The following is a 19264-nucleotide window of genomic DNA, read 5'->3' as shown; positions in this document are numbered from 1 at the left end:
GAAACCAAAGTGGTCTCTTAATTTTTTCTAGAGCTGAATAAATTACTCGGAAACTACAAAAGTTTCACAAATCATATTGATCTGTTCTACAGAAGCTGGGGTAGGAAGTGTGATGGGTATGGCAACACACACACACACACACACACACACACACACACACACACACTTTATCATCATCACACTCCCAGGCAACCAAGCTGGCAGCAGGAGGAGGGGTTGTTGGACAGCACGCGCACTTCTGCAGCCCCCCGGTACGAATTCCGCGCTATTCACAGCGCGTTATTGCGGCGCGTTCACGCTCAAAGCGCGCGCACCTGTCGCTCGCATCTTTCACAGCGGTCCGGAGTTAGCGCCGGAGGGGCGTGGTCAGGCACTGATCAGACGCTCGGTCACGCGAGGACTCACTGTAAGAGATGCTCGCGTGCTGAGCATCAGTGTACGCGTGAGCTGCTGTCAGTGCGCGCGCACCGAACTCTCCAAGGCGATGCGCACGGCGGAGAAGCGGCGGGGTCCCGCGTGCGCGGTGGCACTGCTGCCCCACGCCGCCCTCATCCTCTCCCTGATCGTCTACGCGCTGCTGGGAGCCGCGCTCTTCCACGCCATCGAGGGAACGCGCTCAAATGACGGGACGCTCGAGATCCACGAGGGCTTCAGGAAATTCGTGCACGAGGTGGTGAACGAGGCGCGCAACAAATCCACCTCTGCTAACGGTACATTTATTACCATACACAATTCAGACACTATTTATATTTACATGAAGTTAGAAGAACACATTTATATGATCCATACATTAATATTATTCAGAAGTCTGCAGAACTGCTGCACTGTGAAATTTTATATGCTGATTTTTCTTATTAGAATTTTGGAAAACGATTGTCCTGAAATCTAAATTATATTATCTATTAATTATTAAGTTAGTATAACTAAAGTTAATGTAACTATTGATTCTTGGCATCATTTATTTTCATAATTGGTGTGTCCCCCACCATCACTAACTGACCACCAGTGTGTAGTCTTATTAACAAGAGCTATCATCCCTTGGGTAATTAGTAGTGATGGCAAACGTGAGGCTTTTGCATGGGAGATCGAGTCAAATTAATCAATTAATTCGGAAAAAGATTCAATCGTGTTAGTGACGATCAGGCTTTAACATATTTACCTGTTTGTCAAAATGATCCCAAACAGCAGACCTCTTTTCGGACCTCAGTCTTTTTTGAGGTCCTTTTATTTCACAGATGCTGATGGATTCACACATTATTAGCAATAAATAATAAAGCAATGCAAAATGTTTGTGATTTTTATCCACAAAACAATTATAATGCATTGCATCTCCTAACATGGGACCTGTTGCTGGCATTTAAAACGTTTTGAAACCTTGTGATAAAACAAACATTATGGGACAGTCATTTGGCTTTTTCCATTTTTATACACAATTCTTAGCAGTGTATCGAAACACATTCAGTTTAAATCTGAGTTTCGAGTTAGACATCACTAGTATTTTAATTTGCAAGCTCTCCTCAGTTCTAATTCTGGGTTACTTTAGTTTACTAAGGTGTGAATAAGCAAGTAAAGACTGAGAAAGCCATTATGATATCCATCTTTAGAGGAGCACCCTGAAAAAAGAGGAACTATCAGAGACCCTGTTTTTAGAATGAATATATTTGCCTTTGCAGACATTTTCACAGAAGCATATTGATGTCATTATTGTTTTCTGGCCTACCCATTTAGGCATATTATTATTTTCACCTCAACATAAAATAGATTTACAAAGATGTAATGGTCCAGCTCAGAGTTCCTTGAATTAAACAGTCAACATTAAGTAAAGAAAACAGTAACTTACATGTAATGGCACTGTGGGCAGGCAGTCACCCATGATATAAAACGCAACTGAATACCCAAGGGAAGGTAGCCCTGATGGGCAAGACTACACCCTGATGATGAGTTACTGATGGGGGACACACCCATTATGCAAATAAAAGTATCCCCAAAGTAGCAACTTTACAGGAGAGAGATAAAACCTTTTTAACTTTCAATGGAAGACAATGTAAAAAGAAATTTATTTCAATTGGTCCATTCATCAAAAAAATCTGAAACAGTGTGAAGGGCAGTTTGTGTCTTCAAATTATACAATAAACTAAAAATCAACAAAAAAGAAGTACTTTTTATTTGGACAGCATGTAAAAAAATACACAAAGTTACTGCAACTAAAATACATTTTAGTTAGGGTGAATTACAAAGTGTGAATTAACATTAAGGTTAAATAACTTACCAGAAGTTGTCCTGAGGCTGAAGTTCAGGCATTTTAGTTTAATGTGTGGAAAGTTCTCCCGCTCTCTGCCTCTGCATATGCCCACTGAAGAAGTTAAGAAAGGGTGGAGTGTAGTTTATTCAAGTGCAAACTAGTTTTAGAAGGCTTTCATACAAATGCAGAACTTGACTTACATTAGTTAAGGCTAAATCGTTAGAATATTATGAAATTAACAAAGTTCACTTATGTGAAACAAAGGTTGTTTAAACATAATTTTTATGTTGTTTTTCCATCATAATCAAAAATGTAAGTTTTTCTAAATGTTCTTTGCTATCAGTGACAAAAGGTACAGCAAGTTAGATAATATGTAGATTAGCTGAAATGTACAGAGAAAGGCTGACAGTCTTTTAATTTAACTGACTTATTCTAGACTTCAGCTTTATGTCAGTTTACTTCAGTTTATCTGAGTAAAGTATATTAATAAACTTTAACTTGGTGTTCATTGGTTCCTTGTCCTCAGTCTATGGTACTGCTCTGCTAATGTTACATAGCTAACGCTAGATACACAGCCCTGAGAGAAATGCTATAGAGGCACACACCTTCCTAAGCTAGTTGGTTTATTAGAACTAAAAAACAATGTGTACATTCATTTTTAATAGACCTTGTTATCTGTTTTTTACATTTAGTTAATAACAACACCAGTTTTGTGTAGCTGTAATATTACTGGATAAACAAAACGTTTGCTAAGCACCCAGGTGTTAGCTCTAGCAAGCTAGCTCCAGTTGTATGGAGATGTAAAATGCACCTTTTTATTATTATTATTATTTTGTGTAGCTATTAAGTTTAGGGCAGCAGTGATGTTGTTTTACAAAATACCCACCTTATTCTGCCATGCTCACATTCAGGAGTTAGTTTCTTCCACATTTGTGTTGGAATATGCGGTCAGTTCATGTTAAATGGTTTAAGGGCATATCATATTTAAAGTAAATGCAGTTTTAAGAAGCTGCTGCTGTGGACACAGATCATAAAGTAGCTAGCTATGCTAAACCAACATTGCTAATCCAACCCAAGGCACTGCCTCTGTGGTTAACACATCCACCCAAACACGCATATACTGCTTTTACCAGAGTCTGTTGAGGAAGACGTTAGATTTAGAGCTAATCTACATGAACTGAGAACCCATGTCTCTGGTTTATGTATATATTCTGGTATAATGGTAAGAGCAGACATAGGGGTGTTAAACTAAACACTGTCAACTAAAGTCACATCTCTTCTTCTGTGGTAGGTGGTGGATATAAGTTAAATGGAACTCCACAAGACCTGGACATTTTTTGAGTTGTTTTCAAAGGTCTAATGCTTAAGTAAATTTCTCCTTTTCTTCCAGATATAGTGACATCCTGTAAAAAACTAAGTGTATTATTTCCCTTATTCTCTACATTTATTATCGCTATGGCTGTAACTTCTGGCCCCCTCCTTGTCAAAATATGACAAGTGGATAAAAGGCTTACAAAAACAATGAACTACCTTTGTACCTAATAGGTGTTTTAAAATATTTAAAAATATATACAATTTGTGACCAAAACCCCATCCAGTTTTCAATATTTTAGCTTCATAGTAAATGATGGTATATAACTAAGAATACACTGCCTGATGCCTGATTAGTTCTATGAAGATTCTGGCTCTATATGCAATGTGTAGGAGGGTGTTGTCAGAGAAAAAAATTGTCCCCAGTCATGTTGTGATATTTGTAGATTAATTAACTATTATTATTATTTATCACCACCATCCAAGCAAAAGGTTGAGTATTTGAAACCTCTTTTACTTAGTACAATAGTACCCAGTGTTTGAAATCACTTCATACACTGAAGGCAAGTTTAAATGTGGAATGTTAGGCGGATGAAATCTAATAGTAAGTTTAAGCTGGATTCAGTTTTTCTTGAGAGCACTTAAAATTATTAGTTTCTTTGATTTTACCAAATTGAAAACCTCTGGAATATAATCAAGAGGAGGATTGATCATCACAAGCTATCGAACCAAGCTGAGCTGCTTGAATCTTTGCACCAGAAGTGACATAAATGTATCCAAAAGCAGTGTGTAAGACTTCAGTTTCTGAGATCTATATAGTGTCAATTGTGTCAAGTCAAGTGTCAAGTCCAAACCTACATGGCACTGAGTAAAAAACCTACTAACTGTTTTTTTCCATTCTTAGCAAGTGTTTGTAATAACTTGCAATCTTTCACAGCTCTGTGGTGGGGAAACACTTTTCACACCTCTGTACAATGTTGTTTGCACTGCATTGTTGAAACTACTGCTCCCACAGATGGGTGCAGTATGCAAAATGAGCCCCTATTCAGCTGTGTTCTGTGAGCATCTTGTTCAGATCTGAGACTGTGAGATCTCAGATGTTCACTCTGGTTTATGTTCTAACACTGAGCTTCTTCTCCTGCCTTTGTCGCAGTCTCTGAGGAAGTTCTGGAAGCTGTGGGGGAAAAGATTCTGAGAGAGTTTAAGGCCGTGTGGATGCAGTCTTCAGACAGGTGGCACTTCTACGGCTCGCTCTTCTTCTGCTGCACAGTCTTCACCACTGTGGGTGAGGCTCCACTTTCTGTTTATCTTTTTTATCCTTCTCTCTCTCTTGAACTCACTATCTCTCTGTCAGTCTTTCACTTTCATTTGTTATTTAAAGAAACAAATAAGACAGAACAGGAAGTGCCTCATGCTTAGTACAATAACAGGAGCAACAGACAGGTGCAGGTTCCACTTTTCAAAATACCCTCACCCACTTTTAACATCTGTGTGTTAGTAATGCAGGTTTAGTACATATTTAGTACAGATGTAGTGCAGTTGCAGTACAGGTATGATACAGGTGTAGTTCAGGTTAAGTACAAGTCTAGTGCAAATTTATTGCAGGTTTAGAAATGGTGAGTTAGATAAAACAGAAAATGAAAAGAAAGTTTTATTTTTAAATGGGCCATTCAAAAATGTTGTACACAAGCCAGGCCTGGTTAAGAAATGAGGAACAGGGTCGCAACAAAACAATGATCAGGATTCAAAAACCAGGCAGACAACAATACAGCAAATAAAGAAACAGCGCAAATCCAACAAGAAAAAGTATAGACAAAACAGAAAGAGAATTCAATATTACAGAGTAAACCAGGCAGGGTCTAAATACACACTGATTTAATTAGTCCCAGGTGTAATAGTCAGTACTCAGGTGAGGAGCCAGATCATGTCAGATCTGATTCTCATTAGCTCGAGGCAGGTGCACAGGTCCCGGGTGTATAGGGTCCTCATGGGAGTCCTCTACATCAGTAAGAGAAGCATGTACCATGGGCTTGGTGATACTGTAAAAAAAAGTCTAACCACATATTCTTCAAAAATACAAACAATTCTTGACTATGTTATTTTTATTTTTTACATAACAATGAATAAAAAGACAGTTTTTTTTTTTTTTTAAGAAACAGCAAGCAGCTCCCTTCAAACTTAGGGAGATTAGGGAGTTTGAACAAGGTAAAAATTTTGCCTTATTATATTTCAGTTAAGGAAAAGTGTAAAATATGAAAAAAAAGCCACATAAAAAACGCAGGCCCATTTACTAAGATCCTTTTGATCCTTTGGCACTTAAGTGTCTATTATCCAGTTTAGAAAATCACTTTAAAACTTGCTTGCCGTTTTACTTGATTATCCACTGCTTGTAAGGTAGGCTGGGCTGAAATACACTTTAGGGGCGTTTTTACATTATTTCACTATTTCAGCACTATTTGGTTTGGTTCAAACGGAATCTGTTTGGTTTGTACTCTTGGTGCGGTTCGTTTCAGCAGGTGTGAAATCAGTAATCACACTCTGGTTTGGCCCAAAATTACTACACCGAGACCCAATATTCTAGAGGAGATGGTCTCGGTCCGGTTCCAAACCAACTCCGGAGTGGTTCGCTTGTGGTGAGAATGTGATCCACCCTGCTGTTCAGTTGCAGTTTAATCTTATTTATTACCAGGATAATTAAGTACCACAGCTATAAACAAACGCTGTCTCTGCTGTTGCTCCATGCTAAGCTGTTTACACACTGAATGTCGTGTGTGCAGTGTACACTGCTCGCAGCTGCGCCAACAGGTTTACTATGGGAAATCTTATTAAAAACACAGTAAACGCAGCAGCAAACTTTCTGTGTTCAGCCTCAAAATGCTCAAGTATACACATTGCTCTAGAACCCACAAACTTCTTGCTATATTTACATTCCTGTGAACATGCCCTTAGCCTGATTCTGTTAGGACTTTTGTTTTGTTTTCGTAACTTAATTGTGCTTATTGGGCATTGCTGATTAAGTTGTTAATTTAGCTGCTCTGCTGCCTTCCCTCCACTGGCTTCCTCCTATGACCACTTCCTTTATACTTGATGGCAATGATAGTCAAAAACAGATCAGTACCAGGAGCTCCTAGAGCTTCCAGTAGGGCTCCAATCCACCCACCATTCCTCAAGACCCACAGAAAACAACAACATTCCGACTCTTCTCTGTTCTAGGACCAAAGTGGTGAAACAAACTTCCACTGGGATTCAAAGATTTACTAAACTAATTACAATTACAAACTCGCTATGGATATTTTTCAAAGTAATCAACAAAGCAATTTCGTAAGTCCCTCTGGTCTACTGGGTGTCAGAACAGCAGAGTCACTTGCGTTTTTTTAAACATTGATTGAAGATGTTCTAAACTAACAATTTTAGTTAAAAGTCAGTTAAAAGAGTGTCTAAATGCTATCAAAGCTTTATGTATCTCTTGATCTTAGTCTCTTCAAACTAGCCTTGCATATTTTTATTTAACTACATAATCAACAAAACACTCTGGATAGGGGTGTCTGCTAAATACAATAAATGTAATGTAATGTAAAGCTGTAACCTCCCAGCCCCAGTTGTAAGGTAAAGTTAGAACACTCCCCCCTTGTCTTTAAGTGTGACGGTGTGTTGACATTATTTGCATGGCACAATGACACGTTGTGTACTTTGGCCATAATGGCCTGTCATGAGCACACAGAGCAAAAGCAGAGCTACTAACTGTATCCAGGCCAACCACAGACGGACAGGAGAGAGTCAATACCTGCATATCTCCTCCCAGAAATTAGCCCGGAGAACAGAAACCACACTGTTTTACACGTTATACCATCGAATGAGAGACTTGACTGATATTAGCCCGCACAGCTGAACTCAAATAACTCAAATAGAGGCATCAGCAAAACCGTTCAGCTGACCATCCATCTGACTCATCTCTCTGATAGACACATGGAAGGAGCAAGTGAGACACACTGAAACACAAACACAGTAGCTGTACTATAACATTTTTTTTTGTATGATTGAAATAAAATAAATACATTTAATACTGTTTAAATGATTGTCTAAATCACAAAACATACACCTTTGAATTGTGTTGTTCATGAGACACTTCTGTATAAATGGAATATATAAGTATAAACAAATCAATTTTTACAACTTTACACAGAATTTATTTTGTTATACTGATATTTCACGGTATATAATAAAATTAATAAAATATATTTCAGAGTAAGTATGCAAGTATGAATATTGTTAAACAATTTAACTCAAAAGACAATTAATTGAAATATAGTGTATATATGGGTACTGTTTTACAATTTAAATAACTTAAAAGAGCAAAAAATGAAATATAGTAAATACATAGGTACTGAATCACAATCTAAGGCAATTAAAAGAGCAGAAACTGAAATACAGTAAGAATATGGGTATTGTATTTCAATCTAACTCAATTAAAAGAGCAGAAACGGAAAAATAGTGAATATGTGGGTGCTGTATCACAATCTAACCAAATTAAAAGAGCAAAAACTGAAATATAGTGAATATATGAATACTGTATTACAATCTAACTCAATTAAAAGACAGGACACTGAAATATAGTGAATATATGAGTACTGTATCACAATCTAACAATTAAAAGAGCAGAAACTGAAATATAGTGAATATATGGGTATCACAATCTAACCCAATTTAAAGAGCAAAAACTAAAATATAAACAATATACAAGACTGTATAACTATCTAACTTAATAAAAAAAAAAAAAAAAACAGACATGCACTGTAGTGAAACGGGAAAGTATGAGATGAGTTGAAGTCATGATTGTAATTGGCTGATGATGAAGTAAAAATGTTCTGTGCAAAGTAGGATGCGGTTTCTACAACTGAAGTAAATGCACTCCACCAAATGATGCAAATGTCATGCAAAAACGATTCCCGCTGGTTTCACTGCTAGGAATGTAATGTCTTTGGAGAAGTCCTCAGCGCACTAACCCTGCAGTCTAATGGCCCATTAGGTCAACCTTCGTTTTAACGTACAGGAGCAATGTGGTCAGTCAGTGACCTCACAATGACATCTGACCATCATTTCTGCAGCCCATGACTTTCCCTATTTTAATGTGTGTATCTGACTCATTAGTGAGATTGCTAAGCAGTGGCATACTAACAAAGAAAACGTAATTGGTGGTTGTACTTTAGTAGTTTTTTTCTACTTTGTGTAACTTTAACTCAAATGTATTTTTACTCCACCTAAATCTGTTCTAAGCAAACACTCCAACAAGAGTACGGAACACACTTTGTTTTGCATCAGTTTTGACTTGTTGAACATATAGCAGCTAACCAGTGCAGATATACATTTCAATACAACAGTACAACTTTGCGAGTGAGGTAATTGTTGCCTCAAAATTTGTAAGTAATGATTAATAAAAACTTTACTTTATTTATGAGTTAAAACTAATTGAGGCTTTTCAGGTGAACAGCATAGATTTGTCTTCTTTTGATTCAAAGTAAAAAAAAAATAGATTTAAACTTCTCAGAGAAAATGCTATCATGTGAACAGTATAGAACACTCAAAAAAGGATGCTCGCTCTTACAGACTACAACATAAAGGCCAGGCCGCCAATCATAATAATATTAATTATCATAATCTTTCGTAAGTTTACCTATGGTAGAATGGGGGAATCACAACACATTGATTGTGGGTGTCAAATTGATAGTGCTAGAAGCCAATAGAAAAGGCAACAACAATTGACTCAACACAGTTATTATAAGGTGATTCAATAGAAAAATCTCTGTTTAAATGTATATGTGGCCACAATAGTAATAGTAATAGTAAATTGCCTCTTGCCAGCATGGTTATATCACAAAAGATCAACTGTGACTGACCTGATACAGACTCTGCAAAGCTGGCATGACGCATTCAATAATCAACCCAAGATGGATGTTCATGCAGTGCTTGTCGATTTCTCACGTGCATTTGACATAGAGCATTGTCAATTGCTTTGTACACCTGATGGGGTCTCTACCAGGGTTGACGCAATAAGCCTTGAATTCTGTGGCTGATTGGGGACAGGAGTTCATGAAAATGAATGGATATAAGGACATGATAATTATGTATCAGTAGAGTCACCACTTTCCAACTGCCTGGAGCTCAGATCATGTCTGATTTATCCTGGGATGCACAAATTAACCATTGGATTTTAAAGACAAGACCTAGGACCCACTATCTTGCTGTTGCCAAATGAGCAGGTCTTCTATGTGATGTCCTAAAACAATTCTACTTAACTTTTATATGTCCAGTCCTTGTGTACCGTAGCCCAGTTTGGGTTGGACTGACAAAAACGATGCTGCAGGATCATGAGCATCCCACCATAATCTCTTCCATCACTCAGTAAAGGGTGTGATGAGGCTCCCCTTCGCACCCTTCTTAAGAGACTTATTTATTTTATTATACATGCTCTAAAGTGAATTGTTTCTGTTTATGATACCGACTGCTGACTGTTTGACACATTTCAGGTCTCACTGCTTAAAAACGGTTTTATTCTGGTGTGTCCTGCCTTGTCAAATTTCATAAATGATACTGATACTGCAGCAGCCATGCGAGCAACATAAGAAAATGATCCACTCAGACAGCGATGCAGAACAGAGCCCTGCTCTATTTTTACAGTGTCTGAGGACCAATTTCACATTCATATGCTAAGCTCTTTAGCCCACCCAGTTGTGTTATCTTAGCTTGTCTCAGTTGAATACTCAGCAGAGCTGCTCATCAGCCGAAGACTTCACTTCACTTTACTAACCAGAGCTTTTAGAAATATTAGTCAATGTAGACTAACATTTGACTGGATAATCTTACACTGATTGTTGTAAAACAGAGCACATTTAAAAGGGCATGAATAAACATGGCTGCAACACAAAATGTTTGCTTATTTTCTAGTGTTAAATCAATACTATGAGTGCTAAATCAACACCACAAGTGGTACGTTTCACAATGCGAGTGTTATTGAAACCCTGGCCAATTTGCTATTAGGTTAGATAAAAAAATAAATTAATATACTAATATATGGCATTCTATTAAAAGACTGATTAACCACAGCCTAAAATACAAAAGTTGTTCTCAAGGTTAGCATCGGCTAATGAGAAATAAAGCTAAGTACTTTAGTAATGGAGGAAACTGAGTAATTTCTACAGCTGCAGTATAGCTTTTTATAATCTACGCACCATTTTTCGGCACAGAAACGTGAGAAACAAAGTGTTAGGCTTATTTCCTTACCTTTTAGTGTGAAAGAAACTGCTAACTCTGCAGAGAGAGAGAGGTGTAAGCCACACAACATAATAAATTCAATCAACTCAAAAAGTGAAAGAAACTGAAAAAAAGCATATTGCTAACTTCATTGCTAATATACATTACGTAACAAACAGTGACAGGATTATTAGTAAGATCATAATGATCCCCCCCACAGCTCAGTACTGGGGGATTTATACCCCTATAGATCACACCTGGTATTAGACATAGTGCCAATAGTTTTATCTGCTATATAAAATCCTATCATATTGGTAAAACTTCTCCACAGTCACTAGAAAATCTGTTTGTCGGCATTACGCTTTTGTCTTGGTGGAGATGGCTGAAAGCACACCTGTAGATGCCTGTGAGCTAGTCATTAGGGGGCATGCCCTATGCTGGGATCTGTCTTCTACATAACACAACAATCTCAACCAGTAACCTCTCAAGTGATGATGCCACCTTCCCACAAACCATTAGCAAGGGTGGCTGCAGCTGATTCACCACAAACCCACTGGACTCTTCCCTGCGGTGGAACGTTTCCTATAGCTGAGCTCAGTGATTAGTTAATGCTAGGTTATTTCCTAGACATTCAGGCTGGTTCCTGAACATTCATCTCCAACAGAAGCTCATTAGGCTGAGACTACTTCCTTTCAGAGAATTGTGGGTAGTAGTTTTAGAGTTTCCCACAACGAATTAGAGACAGACGAATCAGTCTCTTAAACGCAGCCCTGAGAAACTGACTGTGTTAACACAATAAACCCAATATGAGCTTCATGAAGTGCCACTGCTCCAGCAGAACTATGACACAGGGTCCAAACCTGCCTCCATCGTCACACCTGTTGTGGCAGGTATTTCATTTTCAATGTGGAAATATTATGCAAAACTCACTTTTTGCATGCTTTTTTATTTCCACTTGAGTCTCAATTGGGCATATAAACTGTAAACAACAAAAATGCTCCAAAAATACATGCATCCATTTATTGTGAATGAGGGGAAAGAGTTTGGTGTCAGGAATCATCTTCTATGAGCTGTCTGGATGCTCCTCCCTCAGTATAAGGAAATCTGCATAAAACCACTCTGGCTTCAACCCCCACCAACTAGATAAGTTGAAAAAATGCCATTTTGGTCTGCTGTTTAAGAACCTTAGATAGTACACAGCAGGATTAGCCAGTAGACTTCGTCTGAGAGAGGGATCTGTACCTACTGGTACAGATACAGATTTGGCTTCATTTCAATAGAACAGAAGAAATAGAACCACTGCATTCATGTTTTCAACAGTCAGTGGTTTAGAGCTATACAGTTAGCTACTTAAGCTGCTTAAGCTAGGAGAGTAAGGGTGTTTTCACACCAGCACTATTTGATTTGTTTAAACCAGGCTCTGGTAGGTTTGTACTCCTGTTGCAGTTTGTTTCAGCAGATGTAAAACCAGTAATCAAACTAAGGTTCAGTCCAAGAACCGTTAGAAAAGTTGGTCTCAGTCTATTTCAAACCAAACTACGGATTGGTTAGTTTGTGGTGATAACGTGATGTGGACTCGATCCGACCATCAAATATACTATTTTAATTCTAGCCCAACTGTTGTTCAGTTGCATTTTTTTACTGATTTATTAGCCAGATAACACACAATCTTTTTACATGGTTTATTGGTGCGCATTTAGGTGTGCTTAGGTTTGTGCCTGTGTGAAAACAAACCAAAATGAGGGGGAAATGCTCCAAGTAAACAAACTCATTAACTGATCCGGACCATAGAAACCAACTGAAAACGACCCTAAGCCTCTAAACTTGAGTTATCAATGTGTTTTGTGTCATAATGGAACACTGGACAAAGACGAGTGTTCAATATTAAAACTTATGGACAAGGCATCAAAACCTTTAGAACCACAGCAGCTGTGTAGTCCAGTGTCTGCGATGCGGATACGACCATTCAGAGGAAGTCTTCTGGAGGATTAGTTCTGGCCTCAGGTCGTTGTCTGCTCATCCATTAGCTGTGCGCTGCGGATGTGCATTATGTCTGAACAAGCATGAGCTGCATAGGTACTGTTGACAGTCCTCATAACTGTCTTAAATTGATTATAGTAAGAGCTGGGGAGGAGGAGGGCCATTAACAGTGCTCTTAAACACACCCACTTCCCTTTAATCTTCATATCTTATGATCAAACTGCCATCCCTGCTTTATTTCTGCATCCCACACTTTGTCTTTGTCTCCTCTTCTGTTCTTTTTTAGTAACACTGTCTTATATGCAGAACCAGACAGATGTCTACTAGTCAAGTCAAGTCAAGTCAAGTAGTTTTATTGCCAATACTGCATATGTACAGGACATACAGAGAATTGAAATTACTTTACTCTCCTTCCCAATTTTACAGCAAGAACAGATAATAGATATAATAAAGGAGAATGGGAGACACTATGTGTACAATACAGCAGGGACACAAATAGACATACATGAGACAAAAACAAGGTGCAGTGGTGTGGGGGAGGAATAGATATATAAATATAAATAAATAAGTAAAAATAGATATATAATTATAATATAAAAGAGTGGGAGACACTATATGTTCAATACAGCAAGACACAATAAACATACGTAAGACAATAGTGCAATATTGATGGTGATTGAGATGGAATGACAGTAAAAATAGTAAATAACAGTAGTGCAAATACGGTATATGGTATATAGCTTAAGGTTGGTAAAGTGAATGGGTGCGTAAGTCCTTAAAGTTCACAGGAAGTATTGACAAGTATAACAGACTAACAGTGAACACATCAAAGCCAGAAAATAATTACAGCTGTCCTAAAGAGCATCATATAGTTGAATACTTTTGTGTTTCTCAACAAGTATCTGAAAAATGGTATATTATATTTGTTAAAGGTGTTTGTTGTGCATTGTAGATTAATATTAAAGTCATTCAAATTACGAAGAAAAACAAATATAAATATTTAGTAAACAAAAAGTGTTAAACAAATCAGAATATGTTTTATAGTTTAGATTCTTTTAAGCACCTCTTGCTTAGATGACAGCTTTGCACATCTCTGCATTTTCTTAGTCATCTTTATGAGGCAGTCACCTGGAATAGCTTTCAGTTAACAGCTGTGCCTCGTCAAGAGTTAATTACTTGTATTTCTTGCCTCTTAATGTGTTTTTGATATTTGAGAGCATCAGTTGTAAAGTTGTGAAGAGGTAGAGATGATGGTATATGGTAAATAGCCCTATTTGAGTAATGTTCTAATTCATATTATGGCAAGAACTACTAAGCAAAGAAAAAAAAAAATACTTTAAGAAACGAAGGTAAGTCAATCCAGGAAAAAAATAATAATTTTAAGAACTTTGTATCCTCAAGCGCAGTCACAAAGACCAATAAAAACGTTATGATAAAACTGACTCTCATCAGGACTGTCCCAGGAAAGGAACAGAAAAAGCGTGATGTGTAACTGTATGACAGGTGTGGAGAACACCAGCTTATTAATACCTAACTAAAATACCTAACTAAGCAGAAGATGAGTTTGGATGTGCACATATTTAAATAACCACACCCATCCCCACCAGCAGCTAATGCTCTGTAATAGGCTGTACTTGCAGGACTTCGCTAAAGCTGCTGTGGATGTGGTGGTGTGGGCACTTTAGAGTTGGCGCTGTGTCCTGAGGGAAAGGCGCTGTACATCATCTTCCCCAGTCTGTTTACATCTGTTATCTGATACTGTACAACTGTGAGCGAACACAGCTAAGAGCTGATAACAGCGTTGTTTGCCAACAAGGCCTCAGAAGGACAAAGAAAGAGCAAGTAAAAGCCGGCAGCACTTGGTACATTAGTGCCTTTCTGGTGCAGACAAGAACTCCACAACTTCGACAAAGCAGTAATTCCACAAAAGGAAAGTACACGATTATGATGTGTGTTTGATGACTAAGTTGAGTGTAGAAGCCACAGAATCGACTGCAACGCTCGTTATGTTGTCCTAATTGAGCATTATGTGGAAGCAGTTCAACAAGACGTAGTGAGAGCTAGCTGAGAGCTCCCAAACATGGAGGAGGTAGTTTTACACTGTTAATGAAACTCCTATCATGTCTCATGCTTTGAGTCCTAACATGGACAATTCTAGCCAGAAGCCACCGGTCACAATCATTACCACCCACTGCACTGCTATCCGCTGCCTATTTATGACATATTGCCGGAACACACGTGACAGTGTGGACTGAGGAATGTTAAAGAGGCGCTAAACCCTAAACCATATTTTTTCATTAATAGCTGAAATGTGTTCCTTTAAATTTGTGAAACATACCAGTTCTGCTCATATTTTTATAAACCTTCCTAAACTTTAAAAAACACTTTGATTTTACTGCAGCTCAGCCCAATCAGCTCTTCCTCCTGCCTCACCCATAAAACCATACATCACCTAGTGCCCCTCCCAAACAATTCCTCCCATTTTTTAGCATTTTTTTTATTTGAGCTGAGGGTGGATTCAGCTAAAATCAGAGAAGTGTAGTTACCCTGTAAACAAGTATGTAATGGAAATGGATTGTCCAATCTGGCACCCACATTCAGGCTTCACTATAATTCCCATACTTTATGCCGCCTTGCCATGAGCCGATGGCCAGTGTTTAACCTTGCAAGGTAAAGCCTCACAAGATAACACCTCACAAGATAATGCCTCACAACTTTTCAGGTGTGGGCATTCCCAAGTCGTCCTCTGATGTAACAGGTTATAATCAATTTACACATTGCTATCGTGTGATTTCTGGGATGTCAGTGTATAATTGCTGTGTATAATCTTGTCCTAGATGGTTGCTATGGTATCTTAAGGGGTTGTTCTATCTAAAGGTTTCTGATGGTAGCCTTGGTGCCAGAGCTGTCTGGCAGCATTAGGGCAACCTTCAAATTTGCCTTGCACATTTGCCTGTAGCTGGTTGTAATGTTATGGCTGATCAGAGGCAGACATGTGTTGGATTGCGCTTCACTCTGCACAGCTTGGTGTATAGGGAATGAATTAACGGGAGATGACAGCCTACAGTTTAGGAGACCACTCCGGATGAGTAGTAGAGTAGGTAGTGTATCAGCAGCGCCTTCTTTACTATTTACAGCTGTCTGAGGAATTAGAGAGCTTATTGGACCTTGTTGAGGATGTTGGCAGATGTTCAGGTCCTATTTAAATGGACTACTGATGGGTCTCTTGAACTTGATTGTTTTGAAGGTGATTAGGGTGAGGTAATTCGTATCTTATCATTTTAAATGAAGGCACATTTTCTAGCAGTGGTATGAGTGATTGAATAGAGGGAGTTGTAAGGTGTTATCTTGTACAGTTGAACTTTTGACTGCAAGAACATGGCAAGTTGACAATATGTGTTATTTAAGCTAGGACTGAGAGTGGGTACCAGACTGATGAGCGTGCTGCCATCCCTTTTTCTAAAAGCTGTGGAGAGATTCCTCAAATCCACAGTGTCATGTGTGCTACATTATAGAAGGCTAATATTACCACCCACAGTGGACAGCGCAATGAGTGGTAATAATGGTGACCAGCAGCATCAGGCTAGAACTTCATGTGAAATGAGAAAACCCCACACGCATATAATGCAGGTCAGTACGGTGTTCTTTCAAGTCAGTGTAACATGGCTAAAGTCATGGGACACCTTACTATTTCTTGTCCTATGACCTTTTTTATAAAAGTGTAGACTTTCCACAGGTAAGACCCAATGGGCGAATCAGCACAGACAATCTGACTCCCACTTACTCACACACCTTAAAACTAGAGTATAATGGGGAAGGCATTGAAAACACTCACTGGGAAACATTATACATACCTAAAATAAGTGGAATGAAAAGCATCCTACTAGGATTCTCCTGTTTGAAATGTGAGCTCGTCCTGGAAACAATGAATATAGAGCCAGCTGCCATCCTTTGGCATGCCACAGCCAGCATGTGACATTGTTTACACCAACAGTGTGGTGCTAAAACATCCAGTTAAAGAAAACCTGTCTTTTAAATAGTTTCTTCCCCTGATTTTAGCTGATTCCACCCAAAAAAAAAAAAAAAAAATGGGAGGGTTAGTTTGAAAGGGGCACTGGGGGATGTATGGGTTTAGGTGCAGGGCAGAACAGAAAGCTGATTGGCTGAGCAGTGTTTCTCTGATAGAACCAAAATACACAGACACATCACCCTCACTTATAGCACAGTTGAACCTGTAAGAGTGTCACAGAGGTGGAAAAGACCACAATAAAAGCATTTTTTTAAAGGTAAAGAAAGGTTTATAAAAAGTTTAAGCAAGACTGGTATGTTTCATTATTTCAAAGGAACAAATTTTAGTTATTAATGAAAAAAATATGGTTTAGGGTTTAGTGCCTCTTTAAAACTTCTCGACTCTTAATAAACTTAACAAAAGAAAGCCTTAAAGCCTGCAATATGTGAGCAATAAATGATGAGTCAGCAGGAAAGCATTTGGAATAATGGGATAAATATTTTTTTTTGTTGCACAAGCTAAAAAGCTTTAACAGTTCCGTTTTTTAGTCATAATTTGCCAAAACATCATCTACCAAAGTTGAGATCCACCTATTAACTCTGCTGCAATTTTTTTAACTTTTTGAAAAAGGCTTAATACAGACGTTCTAATTACATACTCTTTATCAGATTAGTAGGAATGAAGAACATTTTAAGAGCCACATGCTAGAAAAATACAAAACTGATGTAATTGTTGTTTGCATAACAGTCTATATGTTTTTTTTTTTTACTTTCTCTCTTTTAGGTTATGGCGAGATCTACCCAGTGACAAAGGCCGGCAGGGTGGCCTGCATCCTCTACGCCACGGTGGGCATCCCACTGATGCTGCTTGTCATCACAGATGTTGGCGACATCCTGGCCGTGCTCTTCTCCAACAGCTACAGGAGGCTCCACTCCAGCTGCAGGCGTCTTCTCTATCAAGTTTGGAATCCACACCAGAAGCCTCGGGACCCGGTCACCATCCGTGACGGCACGTACATCTTTAACCGAGACGTTGTGGTGCAGGAGGTATCGGTGGACCACAGGATTGGGACTGCTATAGACTCATCTGTCATCGAGCAGAAACCGGACCATCTCCTCAAGAACAAGAACATATTCAACCACATCATTGCTAAAGAGAAGTTTAGGCGAAAGAGGCCGCTGACGCGCTCATGTTCTTGTCCAGAACTCAATCAAATGCCCCCTCCACCTGTAGGCTTCAAGATCAAGGACTTCTTGTCCATTGGTCATGAAATGGAGCGCTTCAATGTGCCCTTCTTGGTCATTCTTCTGGTGGTCTTCGCCTACATCCTGATCTGGGCGCTGATCCTGCCGATTTGGGAAGATGACCTAGGCAAGTTTGATGCTTTCTACTTCTGCTTTATCACCCTCACCACCATCGGCTTTGGTGACATCGTTCCCAAGCACCCCAAGTTCTTCATGCTCACCTTCCTCTTCATCATCATGGGCATGGCCATTATGAGCATGGCATTTAAGCTGGGCCAGTCGCGCATTGTGAGCTGCTACCGCCGCCTCATCCGCGGCATTAGCTGCCTTAGTGTGAAGAAAAAGGGCAAATATGAATTGTAGTGTGAGTCTTAAGACTTAAGGTCAAAGCTTTGCACAAAAATAATGTGCATGTTAAGTAGGGCTGGAGTGCTGGACATGGATTAAGTCTTGTACTGGACAAATTTTCAGTGTTAGTGGTAAATTACCTTTGGAGGTTGTGACTTAATCTGGGTCTGGGAAACCCACCAACAAGGGGGTTTAATGTTGACTAGCTAGAGATCTTTAGCTTAATAACTACATAAGTATTGGGACTTGTTCATTCATTGTTTTTTTTCTGAAATTAGGTTATTAAAGCTTTTTTGTAGCATTGCTCTGAGAAGAGCATTAGTGTGGGCAGGATGTTGAGTTGAACACCAACTTATCCTTAAAGTATTTTTCTGAACATTTTTCATCATTCCAGAAAACACAGTTCCACTGCACCACAGCTGCCATAATGCTTTGCGGCCAATAGCTTTATGCTTATCTGTTCCAGAGAGTGCAATTTTATTGCCAGTGTTTTCCACAGGGACAGTAAAAGCTGTATATGTGCAATTGTGCATCTTTGTCAGTAATGGATAGAACTTCCATCCGACCATTCACCCATTCATCTTCTAATCTTGGTCAACTTCCTCTTGGTCAAAGTCATGGTGTATACTGAGACTACATGCAATCATTGGAACAACTAAAGTATGCAAAGGTTTACAGTTGGATTCTCAGCTCCACTACCTTGAACACCACTCGCTAGTCAACCTTAACCCAATACATTTTTTTTTTTTATCAGTTTTTATTGACCAAACTCACACTATAAGGACAAAAGTATTACGGCATAATACTTTCAAACATTTATAGTTTCTTCCATAATCATAAGTATTAAATGAGAGTCCATCCTGCTTTTGTTGGATAACTGTC

General features: G+C 38.7%; 1 protein-coding gene across 1 annotated transcript; it reads left to right on the top strand.

Annotated features, from left to right (window-relative positions):
* Positions 1-208: 208 nt before the first annotated feature.
* Positions 209-19259, top strand: kcnk18 (potassium channel, subfamily K, member 18). Its single transcript, XM_007244649.3, has 3 exons — positions 209-710; positions 4707-4838; positions 17574-19259. Exons 1-3 carry the CDS (start codon positions 485-487, stop codon positions 18395-18397), a joined length of 1182 nt encoding a protein of 393 aa, XP_007244711.3. The 5' UTR covers positions 209-484; the 3' UTR covers positions 18398-19259.
* The last annotated feature ends 5 nt before the right edge of the window (positions 19260-19264 follow it).

Source organism: Astyanax mexicanus, chromosome 14 (genome assembly GCF_023375975.1).
Source record: "Astyanax mexicanus isolate ESR-SI-001 chromosome 14, AstMex3_surface, whole genome shotgun sequence".
Taxonomy (NCBI): Eukaryota; Metazoa; Chordata; class Actinopteri; order Characiformes; family Acestrorhamphidae; genus Astyanax; species Astyanax mexicanus.
Note: the sequence above shows the minus strand (reverse complement) of the source record. Positions and strands in the feature narration are given on the sequence as shown.

What these genes read in the sequence shown, in the direction of transcription:
- kcnk18 (XM_007244649.3), top strand. Translation starts at nt 485, where the DNA reads ATGCGCACGGCGGAGAAGCGGCGGGGTCCCGCGTGCGCGGTGGCACTG. An exon ending in CAAATCCACCTCTGCTAACG is followed by an intron (nt 711 to 4,706) that starts GTACATTTATTA and finishes CCTTTGTCGCAG; the next exon opens with TCTCTGAGGAAGTTCTGGAA. An exon ending in CACAGTCTTCACCACTGTGG is followed by an intron (nt 4,839 to 17,573) that starts GTGAGGCTCCAC and finishes TCTCTCTTTTAG; the next exon opens with GTTATGGCGAGATCTACCCA.